This window comes from Anguilla anguilla, chromosome 12, assembly GCF_013347855.1.
Source record: "Anguilla anguilla isolate fAngAng1 chromosome 12, fAngAng1.pri, whole genome shotgun sequence".
NCBI lineage: Eukaryota > Metazoa > Chordata > Actinopteri > Anguilliformes > Anguillidae > Anguilla > Anguilla anguilla.
In genome coordinates this window covers 1,653,032-1,673,764 of record NC_049212.1, presented here as the reverse complement: position 1 = coordinate 1,673,764, position 20,733 = coordinate 1,653,032, and the positions used below count along the sequence as shown (strand labels likewise).

General features: G+C 44.0%; 1 protein-coding gene across 1 annotated transcript; it reads left to right on the top strand.

Annotated features, from left to right (window-relative positions):
* Window positions 1-806: 806 nt before the first annotated feature.
* LOC118208838 (cytochrome P450 2M1-like) lies at window positions 807-18,810 on the top strand. The gene is made up of 10 exons (XM_035383762.1): window positions 807-893; window positions 2,108-2,270; window positions 3,120-3,269; window positions 10,614-10,774; window positions 11,875-12,051; window positions 14,207-14,348; window positions 14,460-14,647; window positions 14,734-14,875; window positions 16,903-17,100; window positions 18,515-18,810. Exons 1-9 carry the CDS (start codon window positions 822-824, stop codon window positions 17,085-17,087), a joined length of 1,380 nt encoding a protein of 459 aa, XP_035239653.1. The 5' UTR covers window positions 807-821; the 3' UTR covers window positions 17,088-17,100; window positions 18,515-18,810.
* The last annotated feature ends 1,923 nt before the right edge of the window (window positions 18,811-20,733 follow it).

Genomic DNA, 20,733 nt, shown 5'->3' with positions numbered 1-20,733 from the left:
ATAAATTACACCTATTAATATCTCAACCGTGAATTTTAAAGCCAGTATGTGCTTTAAAAAAGTATGTTTTTACGGATTTGTTGAGCCAGCTAACTTGGACTTGGCTTATTTAAGTTAAACTTATTTTGTGATACAGGCCCCTGTAAATCTCACTGAGGTGAAAATCATGTTTTCAATAGAGAGCTGACCAAGATGGCAGCTGAACAAACATAAAGTTTAAGGAACACCCAAAACCCACTGAAACTGCCTAGCACGTGTGGAAACGGGACCAAATATATAACATAACATAACACGAGAACAGGCTATTCAGCCCAACAAATATATTACATATTACACTGTTAAAAATGTACTTAACAAAGGGTAACTTATTGTTTTCTTAGTTTCCGGAGTATTTTAATGTTGCGAACATGGCCACTGTCACTGCTGTGTAGTTACAGTTTTTCTCGATTGCTAACACACTAAAACTGGTTCTTTTAGCAAAAACTCCCAAATTATTACTTCAGTTCTCAGAGGACCAACACATCTCTCAAAACTATGAACACTTTTCACTTGTTTTAACACAGGCTGCAAATTGTTAAACTTTTTCTGCGAATCTCTACAAACAAATGCTCTCATGAATCACTGGTTACACACTGTGCTCATGAAACAAACACTAGTAGTCAAAACATTTAACTCAAGTCATCACAACCTAAACTCAGGTAACACACCTTTCTCTAGGTGCGAACACTTGGCAGCAAAATTGTTTACACACCGGTCACAATCTCTGGATCAGTAAATAGGGCCACAGTTTGCGTCTGTGTGCTTTTGAATGGATCCTCAAAATGGAGTGTTCAGCCAAACTTGAATTGTTTCACAGTGGCATCCATTGTCCATACTTTCAGACAAGAAAACAGGTACTATAATTTACTGTAATGTTACGTATTGTATCTGCTGTACTACTGTGAGATGATATGCTGTCTATGTAATGTTGAAGTGTATTTACAGACTATATGTTCTTTAGATTTTATTGCTGTTTTTGTTTATAGTGCTGCATATACTGAGTTCCTTTTATGAATGCTACTCTCCTTTGTAAATACTACATTTTTTTGTTCCTTCAACTGTGTTGTGGTTACTGTACAGTACTTTTCACTACTACAGATAAAACATTTGGAAATGTGCACACTCCCTCATTTGTTAGTAGTGTAACATTGCAAAGATCAAAATCTGAAAACCATAAAATAAGTAGAATAACCAGGAGAAAATAACTCCTTACATACTGCTATAAAAGGTTTTTGCAGTAGTGCTTTGAATTTATCTCACTGGTGTGTTATGGGTAATCTACATTGTCTGTGTTTTCGATGGCTTGTGTGTGCCATTTGAAGGCAAAGTTTAATTTTGATGGAAGAGTATATGTTTTTGAGAAGATAATTTGAGTTTGGCATTGATGTTTGATGTTTGTGCTGATTGATGTGTAGTTTTGGGATTGTGTTAATAGTTCTGAGAAAAAGGGGAATTGTTTCATTAAATGTGTCTTAGCAATCAAAAAAAACTGTAATAGTATATACCCAGCACAAAATGGTTAACAAAAACAGCAATGGCCCTATACCTAAATATCTTCCATTGCATGTGCTCTACCTGTGAGTGAAATTTCTGCTTGTATCATAAACTGCACAATGATTGAGTCTTCTCCACTGTTACATATTACTGTTTACCATGTTAGGGTTTACAGATTAACCCTCGTTCACTGCGCTGTTGTCTGAGTGTTAAATCTTTACAGCCTTTCTAAACTCTTGTGTGAGTTATGTTTGGAGGAGTTGCTTATAGCATGAAGAGGACGGGCTGGGTTACAGGGGTGTGACGAAGGGCTGTAAAAGCAAACTGACTGAGCTTTTGCAACGTCTCTATAATGCTTTACTATCAGCTAATCCCATATTCATTTTATCTTATTTTTATTGCTTGGAAAGTACTGGACAATGCTATATACATTGTTATTATTATTATTATTATTATTATTATTATTATTATTATTAATAATAATAATAATAATAATAATAATAATAATGATAATAATAATAATAGTTGTTGTTATTATGAAGAGTGCACTATCAGTGTCTTTCTCTTCCCTCAGTTCAGTGAGAAGTATGGCTCAGTCTTCACTGTGTGGCTTGGTCCCAAACCAGTGGTTGTGCTGTCTGGGTATCAGACCATTAAGGAAGCTCTTCTGAACCAGGGGGAGGAGTTCAGTGGCCGTGCCATTTACCCTGTGCTCCTTCAAGCCACCAAAGGCTATGGTGAGCAAAAGAACACACCTTTCTGTCTGCTCCAGAGTGTCTGCTCAGCTGAATTATATGCTGTCATGAAATGTTGTGACTATGTTTAGATAATCTGTACCGACAATATCCAGGCAGTTATGGTCAGATGTTATATGTTTTTGCTGATAATTAAATCTGTAATATAATATTGTGCTTCTTCGTTAATACTGAGAACAGGAGACTAGATCACTCACAAAATGAAGCCTGACTGCATCCTAAGCAACAGATTTCAGATACGTGTTGAAAGCCAATTGCCATTTCCACTCCAGAAGTGCATATGCACCATGAGAACTGCACAGCTTGGAGTGGATTATTATGCTTTTACTACAGCTGCTTACTACAAATTATTATTGAAACATAAATGCAAAACATAGAATAGTTACAATACAATAGTTACTGGACTATGTCGTTAAAACAAGAGTAGCTGCAGTGATGGTACTGAACCCAGACATGTTCAGCCTAGAACCCAGACCGAAAACTGGAAAGAATGTTGTTATATTTAAGAAATCATTCAAATTGCATGTTAACCAGGGATTCCAAGACATTAGCTAGCACAGAAAGGTTAGAAATAGGCTGGTAATTGTTGATTGGGTGGATGGGGGATTCAGATTCAAATTAAAATTTTATGCAATTTCTTGCTTTCTGACTGTGACATTCTCATTTTAATAAAATATTTTGCAAAAAAATAAATATATAAAGAAAAGTTTACATTACATTGTTTTATTTCAAATCCGAAGTGCTGGAGTACAGAGCCAAAATATCAAAAATACTGTCCCAATACTTTTGCATTTAACTATATGTAACGCCGAAATTGTGTTGTGATGACAGGGGTGTTGGCAAGCAGTGGGAGTCGTTGGAAGGATCTACGGAGGTTCTCCCTGATGACCCTGAAGAATTTTGGAATGGGGCGCAGGAGCATCGAAGAAAGGGTACAAGAAGAAGCCAGGTTTTTGGTCAAAGCCTTCAGTGAATATGGAGGTAAACTTTAGGGCGACCCATTGATCTTAAAGCCAGCACAGTCTTTTGGATTCCAGATAAGACTGGAGTAGTAAGGACAGCACAGTCTTTTAGATTCCAGATAAGACTGAAGTTGTAAGCCCAGCACAGTCTTTTAGATTCCAGATAAGACTGGAGTAGTAAGGCCAGCACAGTCTTTTAGATTCCAGATAAGACTGGAGTAGTAAGCCCAGCACAGTCTTTTAGATTCCAGATAAGACTGAAGTAGTAAGGCCAGCACAGTCTTTAAGATTCCAGATAAGACTGGAGTAGTAAGGACAGCACAGTCTTTTAGATTCCAGATAAGACTGGAGTAGTAAGGCCAGCACAGTCTTTTAGATTCCAGATAAGACTGAAGTTGTAAGCCCAGCACAGTCTTTTAGATTCCAGATAAGACTGGAGTAGTAAGGCCAGCACAGTCTTTTAGATTCCAGATAAGACTGGAGTAGTAAGGCCAGCACAGTCTTTTGGATTCCAGATAAGACTGAATTTACCATTTACCACTGAAGCATTTCTTAATCACATGGCACTTGAGCAGCAGTCCTGCAGGTCACATGAAGATGATTCAGTTCGAATTTCTGACTCCATGTGGTGTATCAGCTGGGCGTCTCCTCTGTTCCCTGTTTGTGAGATGTTGGCTATCAGGATTCCAGGTTTTCTTATGGCAAGGATCACTTAGCACATTCCACGGGATTAAATGCTTTTGTGTACGTGCTGAGCAACTTTGAAACTGAGTGACGCACAACGAGAACGGCAACAACGCAGTCTATGGAAAAAAATACAAGCAGTAGTTAAGACAGTTAATGCACCTAAGTCACCTACGAAACAACTGCCTAGTTACAACCCTAAGCTTACAGTCATTTACAGGGGGGTAGGGAGTGATGGGGAGAGGTGCAGCCTGAAGAGTTGAGTCTTCAGTCGTCGCTTGAAATGGGTCAGTGTCTCAGCTGTTCTGACCTCCACCATCGTGGGGCCAGAACAGACAGGAGACTTGTTCTGGAAGTGCAAGTGCGAAGAGGGGGAGGTGCCAGGCGTCCTGAGGTAGCAGAACGGAGGGATCTGGCTGGCATGTAGGGTTTGAATATCTTGTGGAGGTATGCTGGGGCTGATCCCTTGACTGCCTGGTATGCTAGGACCAATGTTTTAAATTTGATGCGAGCTATAACAGGCAGCCAGTGGAGGGTAGTGAGCAGGGGAGTGACGTGGGAGTGTCTGGGGAGGTTGAAGACCAGACGAGCTGCAGCATTCTGAATGAGTTGCAGGGGTCTGGTGGCAGATGCCGGTAGTCCTGCCAGAAGAGAGTTGCAGTAGTCCAGGCGGGATAGAACCATTGCTTTGACCAGGAGCTGGGTTGAGTAGGTGGTGAGAAAAGGGTGGATTCTCCGGATGTTATACAGGAAAAATCTGCATGCCCAGCTTACTGCTGCGATGTTCTTGGAGAGGGACAAACTGTTGTCCATCACCACTCCGAGATTCTTGGCACAGGGTGATGATGTCACTAAGGTGTCCCCTAGGGAAATGGAAAATTTTAGGAGGGGAGAGGATAGAGCAGGAATAAAGATTAGCTCCGTCTTTCCCGGGTTGAGCTTCAGGTGGTGATTGTCCATCCAGCTCTGGATGTCCCTCAGGCAAGCGGAGATGCGGGCAGGGACCTGTGTGTCCGATGGGGAGAAGGAGAGAAAGAGTTGCGTGTCGTCGGCATAGGAGTGATAGGACAAGCCATGGGTAGATATTACAGGGCAAAGGGATCTGGTGTATAAGGAGAAGAGAAGGGGACCAGGACTGAGCCCTGGGGAACTCCGGTGGCGAGGGGACGGGGTGGTGATACCTTACCCGCCCAGGCAACCTGGAAGGAACGGTCAGAGAGGTAAGACTCAATCCAGTCAAGGACTGTGCCGCGGATCCCTGTTGCTGCCCGGGAGGACAGGAGGATAGAGTGCTCCACAGTGTCAAATGCAGCGGAGAGGTCTAGAAGAATCAGGACAGAGGAGAGGGAGGCTGCTTGTGCGGCATGGAGTGACTCACTGACCGAGAGGAGTGCAGTCTCGGTCGAGTGGCCAGGCCTGAAGCCAGACTGGTGGGGGTCAAGCAGTTTGTTCTGAGAGAAGAAAGCAGAGAGTTGGTTAGATGCAGCACGTTCAAGTGTTTTGAACTTTACACTTTAAATCACTTGAACTTTAAATCCAAAAGGGAATGCTGACCCTCTGGTATGTGGGAACAAACAAATTGGAACCTGGTACTCCTAATAGCTTTGTGTGCTTGTGTTTCTTCTGAGAGGTAATAAAATCTTTCAGGAAATGAGATACCGTAACACCCTGGATATGTGGTCACAGATAAGGGCCTCAGCATGTTTTGCTGTGGAGTTTTGAGAAGGAAGAGAGAAAAACAGGCATTATAATCGGTTAATCTGCATTTAGACGCTTTTTTAAAATGTGCAGAAAATTCCAGAAATTGACCAGCTCTTTCCTAGTGAGGATATTTGGATAAAGCTCATAGGGGAACATAAAAGGAGCCTTACAGTAGGAGTGCGTTACCGGCCGCCAGCTTCAGACAGTAGTCTGAACTCAATGCTCTTCGGAAAAATAAAACAAGCTTGTTAGGATTGTGAGACTATTGTTACAGGTGACTTCAATTACCCTGCTATTAATTGGGAAATGATGACAGGCCAAGGAAAAAGTGAGGAAGAATTTTTAGATGTTATAAATGACCTTTTTTTTGGCAGTCAGCCTACAAGAGGGAAATTAATTCCGGATCTGGTCCTATGTAATGATCCAAACGAAATTTGTAGCATAGAGGTAATTGAGCCACTTGGGACTAGCGATCATTCTGCAGTTAGATTTGATGTATTATGGCAAATTAACAAGACCTCTGCTATGGCCAGAATGTTTGACTTTAGACTAACCAATTTCCAAAAAATGAGAATTTGAGTAAAATATCGACTGGGTGAAGCTTCTTAACTGCAAGACTGTGAATGAAAAGTGAGGTAGCTTTAAAAGGGTTATTCTTGAGGCGCAAGGTAAATTTATTCCAGTGTTGTGGGAGTAGGGTAGGGCAGGTGAGGGTGGTTGTGGGGGCAGGGTAGGGCAGGTGAAGGTGGTTGTGGGAGTAGGGTAGGGCAGGTGAAGGTGGTTGTGGGAGTAGGGTAGGGCAGGTGAAGGTGGTTGTGGAGGCAGGGTAGGGCAGGTGAGGGTGGTTGTGGGAGTAGGGTAGGGCAGGTGAGGGTGGTTGTGGGGGCAGGGTAGGGCAGGTGAAGGTGGTTGTGGGAGTAGGGTAGGGCAGGTGAAGGTGGTTGTGGGAGTAGGGTAGGGCAGGTGAAGGTGGTTGTGGAGGCAGGGTATGGCGGGTGAAGGTGGTTGTGGGGGTAGGGTAGGGCAGGTGAAGGTGGTTGTGGAGGCAGGGTAGGGCAGGTGAGGGTGATTGTGGGGGCAGGGTAGGGCAGGTGTGGGTGGTTGTGGGAGTAGGGTAGGGCAGGTGTAGGTGGTTGTGGGAGTAGGGTAAGGCATGTGAGGGTGGTTGTGGGGGCAGGGTAGGGCAGGTGAAGGTGGTTGTGGAGGCAGGGTAGGGCAGGTGAAGGTGGTTGTGGAGGCAGGGTAGGGCAGGTGAAGGTGGTTGTGGGGGCAGGGTAGGGCAGGTGTGGGTGGTTGTGGGAGTAGGGTAGGGCAGGTGAGGGTGGTTGTGGGAGTAGGGTAGGGCAGGTGAGGGTGGTTGTGGGGGCAGGGTAAGGCAGGTGTAGGTGGTTGTGGGAGTAGGGTAGGGCAGGTGAAGGTGGTTGTGGGAGTAGGGTAGGGCAGGTGAGGGTGATTGTGGGGGCAGGGTAGGGCAGGTGTGGGTGGTTGTGGGAGTAGGGTAGGGCAGGTGAGGGTGGTTGTGGGAGTAGGGTAGGGCAGGTGAGGGTGGTTGTGGGGGCAGGGTAAGGCAGGTGTAGGTGGTTGTGGGAGTAGGGTAGGGCAGGTGAAGGTGGTTGTGGGAGTAGGGTAGGGCAGGTGAGGGTGGTTGTGGGGGCAGGGTAGGGCAGGTGAAGGTGGTTGTGGGAGTAGGGTAGGGCAGGTGAAGGTGGTTGTGGGAGTCGGGTAGGGCAGGTGAGGGTGGTTGTGGGGGCAGGGTAACGCAGGTGTAGGTGGTTGTGGGAGTAGGGTAGGGCAGGTGAAGGTGGTTGTGGGAGTAGGGTAGGGCAGGTGAGGGTGATTGTGGGGGCAGGGTAGGGCAGGTGTGGGTGGTTGTGGGAGTAGGGTAGGGCAGGTGTAGGTGGTTGTGGGAGTAGGGTAGGGCAGGTGAAGGTGGTTGTGGGGGCAGGGTAGGGCAGGTGAAGGTGGTTGTGGGGGCAGGGTAGGGCAGGTGTGGGTGGTTGTGGGAGTAGGGTAGGGCAGGTGAGGGTGGTTGTGGGAGTAGGGTAGGGCAGGTGAGGGTGGTTGTGGGGGCAGGGTAACGCAGGTGTAGGTGGTTGTGGGAGTAGGGTAGGGCAGGTGAAGGTGGTTGTGGGAGTAGGGTAGGGCAGGTGAGGGTGATTGTGGGGGCAGGGTAGGGCAGGTGTGGGTGGTTGTGGGAGTAGGGTAGGGCAGGTGAGGGTGGTTGTGGGAGTAGGGTAGGGCAGGTGAGGGTGGTTGTGGGGGCAGGGTAAGGCAGGTGTAGGTGGTTGTGGGAGTAGGGTAGGGCAGGTGAAGGTGGTTGTGGGAGTAGGGTAGGGCAGGTGAGGGTGATTGTGGGGGCAGGGTAAAGCAGGTGTAGGTGGTTGTGGAGGCAGGGTAGGGTAGGTGTAGGTGGTTGTGGGAGTAGGGTAGGGCAGGTGAGGGTGGTTGTGGGGCTAGGGTAGGGCAGGTGAAGGTGGTTGTGGGAGTAGGGTAGGGCATGTGAAGGTGGTTGTGGGGCAGGGTAGGGCAGGTGTGGGTGGTTGTGGGGGTAGGGTAGAGCAGGTAAATGTGGTTGTGTGGGCAGGGTAGGGTAGGTGTAGGTGGTTGTGGGGGCAGGGTAAGGCAGGTGTAGGTGGTTGTGGGGGTAGGGTAGGGCAGGTGAAGGTGGTTGTGGGGGTAGGGTAGGGCAGGTGAAGGTGGTTGTGGGGGTAGGGTAGGGCAGGTGAGGGTGGTTGTGGGGGCAGGGTAGGGCAGGTGAAGGTGGTTGTGGTGCTGAGGATGTGCTGGTCAGTACTGGTAGGCACTGAGCTGGGGGTGCTGTCCATGGTGCTGTAAACATTATGCAGAGAGAGAGAGAGAGAGAGGGGAGGGGACTAGTGGAGAGAACAGGCCAGACACTGTTCAGGTTACAGTAGTGTACATAGTTTTGACAAGATAGCAAATTAGTTTTATATCATTTGCGTTGCCAGTACCCCCGCAAACTGTTCATGAACTTCTTTTTTATTGTACTATTTTATAAAATCGTATTGTGGCCTATTGTGTTACAACCACTATCAATGTATGCAGCCTTGTCAGGTTGTTTCACCGCTGCATGCTTAGCCTTACTCAGGTGTAAAAGTACATGTTCGTTTAGACTGACCAGAAAGCACCTGAAGGCATTATTCAGCATGCTCACTTCCTTTGCTCAGGGATCAGGATTGCATCCATTATTGCTTCTAAAATCTGAATAATGTGAGCTGAATATAATTTTGAATATGATATAATCACACGCTATGTAGGCTCTGTAACCTGGGGCTGTTGTATACTTCTGTGCCACATCCATCGGTGTGTGAATGGCGGAAGGGTAGCTGTGTTGTTGAGAAATAACCATTTGATGTTCTGTCCTTGTGTTTTCTGACTGAATGACCTGAATTGCTACCTCTACCAAGGAGGTTATGTAATGTCTGTCTGTCAGTTTGTCCACTCGTCCATGACAGATATATCTGGAAAGGTAATGGTTATATATCTGGAAATTAAATTTGTTGTGCACATTATCATTCCCAAGATTAATAAGTCTATGTCCTTGCCCCCGTGACCTTTCCTCTTGTGCTACCATCAGGTCATTCTTTCAGTTTGTGATTGGCATATCTCAGAAAGTAGCAGCCAGATTGCCATGACATGTGCTGTGCATGTTCATCTTCCCTAGCAGAAGAAACTGTCATGGTTCTGTGTTTCTGTCTTTGTCTTTCCTTGTTGGGCCGCCAGATGGCGGCACTTCTGTTTTGTGTCCTCCTCGTTCCCGTGTTGATTGTATTATTGTTTTCCATTATTGCCTCGTTATTCTATCATTGTTCCCACCTGTGTCTTGTTATCCCTTCCTTTTCTGGTTTGATTGTTCTTTGAGTTCACCTGTGTCTTGTTACCCCTGTCTATTTAAGTTCTTCGTCCCCTTGACTCGGGTGCTGGTTCCTTGTGTTTGTTTCTGACCGTATGTACCTACCCGTGTACTCTGCCTGCCTGTGTTCTGCCCTACCCGTGTTTTGAGTTCCTCTTGTTTTCTGTTTTTCTTAGATTTTTTGGAATTTGTGTTTTTGCCCATCCTGGCCTTTTCTGTTTCCTGTTTGTGTTTGCCTTTTTTGTTAGTAAAGTCTTACTGTGTTCATTTTCCCTTTTTGAGTTTGTCTTTCCTTACTCTGCGTTTGGGTCCTCCCTACCCGTTACGTGACAGAAACCTATTGGATTTGATGATCTCATGCCCTTTCCTCTAGCGCCACCATCAGGCCAAACATATCTAGCAAGACCTTTGCTGTGTACATTCATGTGAGGGGAGATGTGTGTGCCTTTGGCAGGGGTCTGCACTGTGCTGAGTGTATTCTTTCTAATTCAGGACATTATTTCTAATTAGAACAGATTTTTTGTCCCTGAGGTACAATGAGTGTTATACCAACAGGGGCATAGCCTACCTGCCTGTGAGGGTTAGAAGTTTGGTAATGACTTATCTTTTGGAAAATGGAGGCAGGGCCTTAGGCTATGTGAAATGGACCGTTTCAGTATAGCAGGAGATCAGAGTAAATTGTGATTGCTGCAGGGAGCAATAGGGCTGTCTTAGTTATGTAGAAGAGGAGTGAACCTTTATCTGTGAATAACCATTTGTTTTGTTACTTTTTGAATCATAATTTTTTCATAAATTCCTTCATTACATTCATTAGTATTTTTTTCCCCACTGTAAATATTCATCCACTCCGACTTATGTAAATAAATACCTGACTGGGCCAAAAGTTTTATGTTCCTATACCTCACTATCACCTCCTATGTCTGTAATTGTGATACATTTAGAGGCCGTGTCTGTTATTTAAAAAAAATAATGATCCTGTAACATGCATACAGTTAATTTTCAATTTGATATACTATTAAGTAGTAAGTGAATTCACAATACCACAGTCATGCTGTTTTTAAAAAATGTTTAAATCCAAAACACTGTGCAATCTTTCTTTTCCAGATTCTGCCTTCAACCCACACCATTTGTTGTGTAATGCTGTGTCCAATGTCATCTGTTCCATCGTCTTTGGCAAGAGGTTCGAATACGATGACCAGCAGTTCAAGTTCCTCCAGCAGAGCATTGATGCTTACTTCCATTTTCTCAGCAGCTCCAAAGGACAGGTAGGTCACTGCAGGGCGGTTCTGCTTGTGTAAGGCTTGTTATTACTCTACAGGGCTATTCTGCTTGTATAAGGCTTGTTATTAATCTACAGGGCTGTTCTGCTTGAGTACGGCTTGTTATTAATATGCACATCTGTTCTGCTTGTGTAAGCCTTGTTATTAACATGCAGGGCTGTTCTGCTTGTGTAAGGCTTGTTATTAACATGCAGGGCTGTTCTGCTTGTGTAAGCCTTGTTATTAACATGCAGGGCTGTTCTGCTTGTGTAAGGCTTGTTATTAATCTACTGGGTCTGTAGGGCATTGCGCAATACTGTATGACAGGACTGGTCATGGGGCAGGCAATAGTTATTTTGCCAATGTTGGTTCCATTGCTAAATTTTTGCAGAAGTGTAAATTGACAGTTTTTTAGTTTGTATTTGTTTATCTTCTATTGTACTTGCATGCACTCCGCTGTTGTTATAGCACTGATTATTTGTACTTGTTTATTAATGATAACAAGATCCCCCCCCCCAACATTCACAAATAAAAATGTTTTGATTGGTGTCCGTAAGTAGTTATTGCTGTAGTGCAGATTGAGTAAAACATTTATGTTCTGATCCAGTTAACACCCTCATTTTAACGTCCAGCACTTTGAATATGCTGAAGAGTACTTATCCTGCATTGCTTCAGTATATATGCAGCTGTATAAATGGATGCTGTGTAAAAAAAAAAAAAACAGTTGCTCTGGATATGAGTGTCTGCTAAATGCCTGTAAATGTAAAAACAAAAAAAACAACATAAAAATAAAGTAAAATGAATACTGAACACACGTGTATCAACAGTTAAAACCTCTCACTTATCCAACATATGAAATGGGGGGGGGGGGGGGGCAGCATGGCTGATTTGCTGAGGTGTGGAAGGGCAGGGGTGTGGTGGTAGGATCACCCAGACTGTCCTATCTGAAAGCTGACAAATTAATGTATTAAAGTTGCATTTAAGCAGGGCTAAACGCTAATTCCTGTTAGCATTAGCTGTATGTGCTTTTGATGGTTACAGTCTCTCTGTGTGGCAGTCCTGTAGCATGGATTAATATCAGTGCTTCCTGCCTGTTTCTCCCACAGTTCTTCAACATGTTTCCCAGACTGGCCTGGTACCTGCCCGGCCCTCATCATGAGGTCTTTCAGCACCTCGAGAAGGTCAGAAATTACATTGAACAGGAAGCCAAGCAACGCCTCAGCCACCTGGACATCAACTCCCCTCAGGACTACATTGAAGCATTTCTGGTCCGGATGCTGGAGGTATTCAGGAAATTTAGGAAACCCGCAAACACATGCTTACACATGCTTGGGCACACCTGCTTACGGCTGCCCATCCATGCAGATGATGATGCTTCCATGAGAGAAACTGTTCTGGAATTTCATTTTTTGCCATGTGACTGCAGTTTGTAGTGTTGATGGGTTGGTTGTGGGGGGTGGGGGGGTGGCTCTGCACACTGCTTCTGTAATAGCTGTAGGTAGAGTGCTGTTCTGGAACTTTCTGGGCCTCAGGCAGCAGGCCTTGCACCTGTACAGGAGCAATGTTTCACTGTCTGTCCAGTTTGGGAAGTTCTTTGTGCTGCAGAATGCCATGTTGATCAGTTTACTCAGTTAGTGCATATGGCACTGATAGCATTGCATGGGGCTCTTCTTATTCAGCAGGATGCATGAAAGCCACTCCATGCAGCCAGAGGAAGCTTTCTGGAAGCCCCTTGTGTTTATGAATGTAATTGAAATGCCAGTCCTCACCATGGAATTGCATTTCACTTAAAGCCACAGGGTCATGTGGTTACAGTGAGACATCCAGTAATCCCCACACTGCTTTGGTTTCAACTTCTGAGAGGGATTACCTCACAGCGAGAGCAGGCTCTGGCAGATTATTTTTTCTTTAAAGAACTTTGACGCAATGTGAACCTGCGTGTATCCAGTTCCCACCCTAAAGTGAAATTTGTAATGTTTAATCGCAGCACAAACACCACTGGCGATTCTGGAGAGCGTAGACATCACGGTTCTCCTCTGAAACAAGATGTTCCCAATTGCTTCATTTCACACTGAAGACTACCGTCAAGCTTCCACTCAAGCTTGAGTGAGCTCGGAGGCAGACCTTTCATATGCAGCTTTGAGAAGCTGTACACGGACACCCAATGGGCCAGTGGAGTGATGAAACGCTAACTGACTTGCGAAAGAATTTAATTTAGGGTGACTTGCTTAGAGTATATTTCTTTCTGCTTAGTGCCTTTTCATGGTTTCCTGGCAGCTCGAGATATAGTTCAGCCATGTTGCCTAATATGTTACCTCCCATGTTTAATTAGTTCCCTTAGAGAAATAACTATTGTTGTTCCTTATCTCTGTTTAAGAACTGTAAGTTTCTCTGACTGTCTAGGAGGTATAAAGCTGGGTGAATAAGCTGTATTTTCAGAGAAACCGCAGGTGTTGTATTTCTCTCCATGATATCATCTATTAAAGCTTCTCAACCTTAATTTAAGTCTTTATGTAGAACTGAATTCTTCGACATGACTGAGCCCTCCCATACCCTGGGCAGCACAATCGGCAGTTGCACATCACCCTGTGGAGCCACTGGCACGGTCCGGATTTAATCAAAGTTTCAGAGAAATTTTTGAGTTGGAATTTAAAAGTTGTAAAAAAATCTGAAGAAAGCACACACGAGAACTTATTTTCCTCGGACGTCTAATGAGAAAAAGCACCACACCTGTCAGTGGCTTATCCTTTTAGTCAGAAACATAATGTAGGAGAGTGAAGGAACCAAAGATGGTCTTGAGTTAGTACATAAGAAGTAGCAAGTGAGAATGGGACAGTTAAAACATGAGCTTTCCTAAGGGGGTGGTAATAGAACAAGAAAACATTGTAAACACCCATGCGAAGTAATTTAATAGCATTCTGGGCCTCCATATGTGGCCTGTAGGGTGTGTGTACAATGCAATCGTGTTTTCTCATGATTTGAATTCCAAAGGAGAATTTGTGATACTATTCTTTCAGAAGAAAACTGCGTAACTCATGTTTAGTTGATGGAAGTTACACACTGTCTCAGGAATCAGTCCAGAATATCCCATGAACACTAGATTTGGTTCAGGTCGAGTGACTGAGCAGGAAGTGGCATGGACTCTGTCAGTGTCATGTTCCCCAACCCACTCGGCAACTAGGGTTCAGTGTAAATTTTGTTACTGTTTTGTTTAAGAAACCTTTCTCTGCAGGAAGGCAATACTTTAACATTGGGTGAAGGCAGTCAGTACTGTTAAGTGGCCTTGCCTTCTAAGAATACAAGTGTGAACAATTCTGGGTGTCCACAGTCAAACACTGTTTTGTTCACATTTTTTGTTCACTAGCTCTAACTACCACTTACTGCCGTGTATTTACCTTGGGTTGTCAGCAGAATGTTACTTCCTTGTTCTCTCCACAGCAAGAACACAAGCCTGACAGCGAGTTCCACTTTGACAACCTGGTGAGTTCCATTTGGAACCTGTTCTCCGCAGGGACGGAGACCACCTCTTCCACGCTGAGGCACGGCCTGCTGCTCATGATGAAGTACCCTCACGTCCAAGGTACCTGTGGCCAGTGAACCTGGCGGAGGCAGTCCACCTTAATCCTGGAGAGCTGCAGGGTCTGCGCAGTTGTGTTTCTGTGCTGAAGACACACTGTCCTTGTTTCTCCAGAGCGGATTCAGAAGGAGATTGATGAGGTGGTAGGGTCCTCCAGAAGCCCCTCAGTCCAGGACAGACAGAACATGCCCTACACTGATGCTGTCATTCATGAGGTCCAACGGTCTATGGACCTCACCCCCACTTCTGTTCCTCACAAAACGATGAGGGACACAGAATTCAAGGGCTACTTCCTCCCTGAGGTGATGTCATGCGCAGTCCTGGGGACCAGACATGTTTGACGAATCAAACGCACGATTGCTGCATGCTGTTTGTTTGTTTTTTCCAGGGTACGATGGTCCTCACTCTGTTGTCCTCTGTTCTCTCTGATCCAAAACTTTGGAAAAACCCTGACGCCTTTGACCCAGAGAACTTCCTGGATGAGAACGGAAGCTTCAAAAAGAATGACGCGTTCCTGGCATTTGGACTGGGTTGGTTTTCTTTGAATTATTACTGACTCTGAGCCATAAATTTGATTGCTGTTCTTACCCAGTGTCACTGCAACCCTCAAATCAAATCAATTTTATTTGTATGGTACTTTTTACAGAAAACTGTAACAAACACACAGAGTAGCATGAATACAGCCACAATAAAGGGAGAGAAACAGCTCATTCAATACTCAGACAAGGCCTGTCTTGGTACTATGATGCTGTATAAAACCAGACTGGAACCTGTCATACACCTGGTTATCCTGTAAGATTGAAGAGAGCCATTGGTTCTACAGGCTGCAGGGACTCATGGAGTCACAATGAAAATGAAACTAGCCTAGATTCATTACTTTGAGTTTTTTTCAGCTCTGTCTTTATCATGTATGCAGAAGCCAACACACATTGATGTCTCCAGCTCCTTGTTCAGTATAAAACCTTCCGTGTTATTTCAGCCATAACAGTTTATATGCGTCAACACTGCATAGCAGGCACTGTCAGTATAAAATGTACTCAGTCACAGTTTATCGTTGAACATTTTGCAGTGTTCATTTTAGGGTACCTACTATGTATAAACTCGTAACAAAGCTGCCATTTTGACTTTTTGACAATGGCAGTGATGTAGCTACAGTGGATATAAAAAGTCTACACACCCCTGTTAAAATGGCAGGTTTTTGTGATGTAAAAAAATGAAACCAAGATAAATGATGTCAGAACCTTTTCTACCTTTAATGTGAAATTGCAACCCTTAAAATTCAAGTGAAAAATAAACTGAAACATTTTAGGGAAAAAAAAAAAAAAAAAACTTACAGTAACCTGGTTGCATAAGTATGCACACCCTTTTATAATTGGGGATGTGGCTGTGTTCAGAATCAACCAGTCACATTCAAACTCATGTTAAATAGTAGTTAGTATACACCTGCCATCAATTAATGTTGCATTCAATTAATGACTCTGATTAACCCCAAATAAAGTTCAGCTGTTCCTGTAGGATGTAGGAGCTGCAGGAATTTCTGGCAAGTACTGGTTGCTCCCTACATGTGACAACAATCTCCCATATTCTTCATATGTCTGGGCTATTGGGTAGGGTGGCAAGACAGAAGCCTTTTCTCACAAAAAAAAAAAACATTCAAGCCCGGCTAAATTTTGCAAAAAGATACATCCAGTCTCCCAAAACCATGTGGAAAAATGTGTTATGGTCTGACAAGACCAAGGTTGTACTTTTGGCCATAATTCCAAAAGGTATGTTTGGCGCACAAACAACACAGCACATCATCAAAAGAACACCATACCCACGGTGAAGCATGGTGGTGGCAGCATCATGCTTTGGGGTTGCTTTTCTTCAGCTGGAACTGGGGCTTTAGTCAAGGTGGAGGGAATAATGAATAGCTCCAAATACCAGTCGATTTTGGCGCCAAACCTTCTGGCGTCTGCTAGAAAGCTGAAGATGAAGCGGAATTTCACCTTTCAGCACGACAATGACCCAAAGCATACATCCAAATCAACCAAGGAATGGCTTCACCAAAAGAAGATCCATGTTTTGGAATGGCCCAGCTAGAGCCCAGACCTCAATCCAATTGAAAATCTGTAGGGTGACCTGAAGAGGGCTGTGCACAGGAGATTCCCTCGCAATTTGATGGATCTAGAACGTTTTTGCAAGGAAGAGTGGGAAAATATTCCCAAGTCAAGATGTGACAAGTTGATAGAATCTTACCCAAAAAGACTGCAATTAGTAAGTGCTGTAATAAAATCAAAAGGTGCTTCAACAAAGTATGAGTTTAGGGGTGTGCACACTTATGCAACCAGGTTATTGTAAGTTTTTATTTTTTATTTTTCTTCCCTAAAATGTTTCAGTTTGTTTTTCACTTGAATTTTAAGGGTTGCAATTTCACATTAAAGGTGAAAAAAGTTCTGACAAACTTCTTGGTTTCATTTTTTTACATCACAAAAACCTGCCGTTTTAACAGGAGTGTGTAGACTTTTTATATCCACTGTACACTGGTGTTCACCGTGTTTGACCTCCTGATCTCTAGGGAAACGGGTCTGTCTCGGGGAGGGGCTGGCCAGGGTGGAGCTCTTCCTCCTCTTCTCCTCCCTCCTCCAGCGATTCACCTTCAGAGCGACGCAGCCCCCGGAGGAGATCGACACCAGCCCTGCGTGCTGCAGCTTCGGACGACTGCCACGCACCTACAGCTGCTATGCGCAGCTCCGAGAATAAACCCGACGCCAGGGTTAGCCTCCTGAACACGATACTGATACTGGCAGCTCAGAGAATAAGCCCGACGCCAGGGTTAGCCTCCTGAATACGATACTGATACTGGCAGCTCCGAGAATAAGCCTGACGCCAGGGTTAGCCTCCTGAACACGATACTGATGCTGGCAGCTCAGAGAATAAGCCCGACGCCAGGGTTAGCCTCCTGAACACGATACTGATACTGGCAGCTCAGAGAATAAGCCCGATGCCAGGGTTAGCCTCCTGAACACGATACTGATACTGGCAGCTCAGAGAATAAGCCCCATGCCAGGGTTAGCCTCCTGAACACAATACTGATAGTGGCAGCTCAGAGAATAAGCCCGATGCCAGGGTTAGCCTCCTGAACATGATACTGATAGTGGCAGCTCAGAGAATAAGCCCCATGCCAGGGTTAGCCTCCTGAACACAATACTGATACTGGCAGCTCAGAGAATAAGCCCCATGCCAGGGTTAGCCTCCTGAACACAATACTGATACTGGCAGCTCAGAGAATAAGCCCCATGCCAGGGTTAGCCTCCTGAACACAATACTGATACTGGCAGCTCAGAGAATAAGCCAGACGCCAGGGTTAGCCTCCTGAACACAATACTGATACTGGCAGCTCAGAGAATAAGCCCAAAATAAGGGTTAGCTTCCTGAACACAATACTGATACTGGCAGCTCAGAGAATAAGCCCGACGCCAGGGTTAGCCTCCTGAACACGATACTGATACTGGCAGCTCAGAGAATAAACCAGACACCAGGCTTAGCCTCCTGAACACGATACTGATACTGGCAGCTCAGAGAATAAGCCCAAAATAAGGGTTAGCTTCCTGAACACGATACTGATACTGGCAGCTTAGAGAATAAGCCCGACACCATGGTTAGCTTCCTGAACACGATACTGATACTGGCTATCTCCTTTAAAATTAACGATTTTTTACATTGTCATACAGTGATGACAGGACTTGAGCAATGTGGTTTGATGCACAAAGGAAATCTTTAAAGATTCTCTAACTGAATATGTGGAAAATTGATACAAGTGATACAAGTGAATCTGGGTCTCATCTGTCCACAAGACCTTTTTCCAGAACTCTTTTAGGTACCTCTTAGCAAACTAACCTGGCCATCCTGTTTGCATCTTGCAGTATAGCCCCTGTAGTTCTGTTTGTGAAGTCTTGTGCAGACAGTAGTCACTGACACATCCACACCTGCCTTCTGAAAAGTGTTTCTGATCTGTTGGACTGGGGTTTTTTCATCAATTGTAGAGATCTTCCTTGGCACCAGGCCCTTTGCGATTACTGAGCTCACCATTGTTCTCTTTCTTCTTAATGATGTTCTAAACAGTTGATTTTGGTAAGCCTATGTTTGGCCTGTGTCCGTGACTGTTTTTTCTTCTTCTTATTTCCCAGCCTCATAATGGCTTCCTTGATTTCACTGGCACAACTCTGGTCCTCTTGTTGGAAAATGGCAATGACAGTCTCCAGAGGCAATCAACTGGACTAGAACCAAGAAGAGATATGAAAAACTCTCTTATAGTTGCACCAAGAAAGCAATTGAACACATCTGATTAATCAGAAACACCCGTGAAGCCATTTGTCCCGAATATTATGGTTCCCTGAAATGCTGGGAGGATGTATAAAAAGTGCTATAATTTCTAAATGGTGCAAAAATACCCTTTAATAAAAGCTGAGAATCTGAACTTTAACCAATTGTACACAATTTGATTACAAATTTGAAATTGTGGAGTACAGAGCCAAATTAAGAAAATGTCCCAATATTATGGAGCTCACTGTATATGTATAATGTATGTATATTTCACATGGGATAGTGCAGTTTACACCTCAGCCATTTTTACTGATGTGAATAGACACATCTCATCTCATTTTGTTACATTTTTGTGTATTTAATTTCATATTTTTGAGTTCAACACGGAAAAGTTATGCACTTCAGAGATTATGGAGATCACGTAAAAGACATTTAAACGACACTCAGGCAAGTTTGCCTTCATTATATGCAATGCCTTTAGAATCCACTAGATGGGACTAGAAGGTACAACTACAGTTGTACCTTCTCAGTAGTTGATTTGAAATCTCTTCATTGTATCATGGATAACGCTGCTTACACAGTTCACTGCTACCATGTGTACTGAACTATCACCCTGAATGTCTGGAAATGACACAACCTATCATAATTTAAACTTTTGATGATGAAAAATTGCTGGTAAAAAGTCCTCACCAGCTCAAAACCCCGACCCTAAACCCAAGACTATTCCTACATATGTGATTTTTTTCCCATTCAAAAATCATCTGTTTCTTCCAAAATATGTTTCTTCATCTGTGACTTCCAAAAATGTAGCAATCAAAAATATGTGTTTTTTCCATTCTGGGGATTGAAAAAGAAACTAAACCAAAGGGGAACCCAAAGTGCAGGATGAAACAGTCATGAAACAGTGCAGTCATTCTTCATTCCGTTTAGGCATTTTAAAGTGTTTAAATGCAATTGTGTTAACTCTAAAAAGCAGACAGACTTCTTATATATTTTAACATTGTAAAGACACAAAACTGTCTTGGTCAAATTTGAAGTGAAATTTTAATTGCATATCATTTACTCTTTTTACATAAAGCATGTCAACATTAATTGGAAGATATTTTTTTTGTCTTAATTGGAAGAGATTTGATTTCCACTTACAGTCCACTAATAAGTGACTTTATATCTGGCTCTGATCTTCCTTGTAGCACACTGATAATTTGTAAGCAATTAAAGGATACATATTTGTGTGAACATTTTCCTAAAATGTTATTTCTGAGCTAATGGCTCCTCCTGTTTTTGTCGGTGGATTTTCATTGGGCAGCAGTTTTCCTACCAGTGTAGCAGATCTTTTAAATGTGCTGTTTGATCAGTTGTAAAGAGAGTACTTGGACAGAGTGAAAATGACCAATCGCTGCCTTTGTTTTACCATGTATCAGTATCTGCAGGGGTAAGTAGTACCCCTTGTTGTGAGAAGGAGCTGCTCCAAAGGGGAGTGACCTAGCTCCAGATGGGGTGGGGTTTAGGGTAACCCTAACCAAACCCACATTTGAGCCCTACAACCTAATTGTAGCTGTAGAATTACTCAATTAAAATTGATCAACTTGGGGAACTTCCGGTGGCCATGAGCGAGTAAGACGTGTGTTGTGGTAGCTCCCTAACCTTTTGGTAAGTTTCATCTCAGAGCGAGACAAAAACCTAACATAGCCACATATTAGTGTGGTATCACACTTGCAGTTACTCAATTAGGCATAAACTTTGAAATATCTAAACGAACAACAACAAAAAATGCCGACAGCCAAAAAAGACGCTGCAGAGGAAACAGGCCTCAAGGAAACACCGTGCTACCCTGAGACCCGGCACCCCAATGAAGATGTACCGTCTGCTGCTGATCCTGTACTCCGAGGAATAGATTCCCTCCAGTCAGAGTTAGACTCGGTAAAAAAGGAAGTGTGCGCCAGAATTGACTCTTAAGATTGAAGATGTTGTCGAATCACTGAGGTACTGAGGGACACCACAAATTCCAAGATGGAGGCTATACAACTAGCAGTGACCGAACAAGAGTCGGCCATAAAAGACATGGAGCACTCTCTTACATCTA

What these genes read in the sequence shown, in the direction of transcription:
- LOC118208838 (XM_035383762.1), top strand. Translation starts at nt 822, where the DNA reads ATGGAGTGTTCAGCCAAACTTGAATTGTTTCACAGTGGCATCCATTGT. An exon ending in AGCCTTCAGTGAATATGGAG is followed by an intron (nt 3,270 to 10,613) that starts GTAAACTTTAGG and finishes TTTCTTTTCCAG; the next exon opens with ATTCTGCCTTCAACCCACAC. An exon ending in TTCTGGTCCGGATGCTGGAG is followed by an intron (nt 12,052 to 14,206) that starts GTATTCAGGAAA and finishes TTCTCTCCACAG; the next exon opens with CAAGAACACAAGCCTGACAG.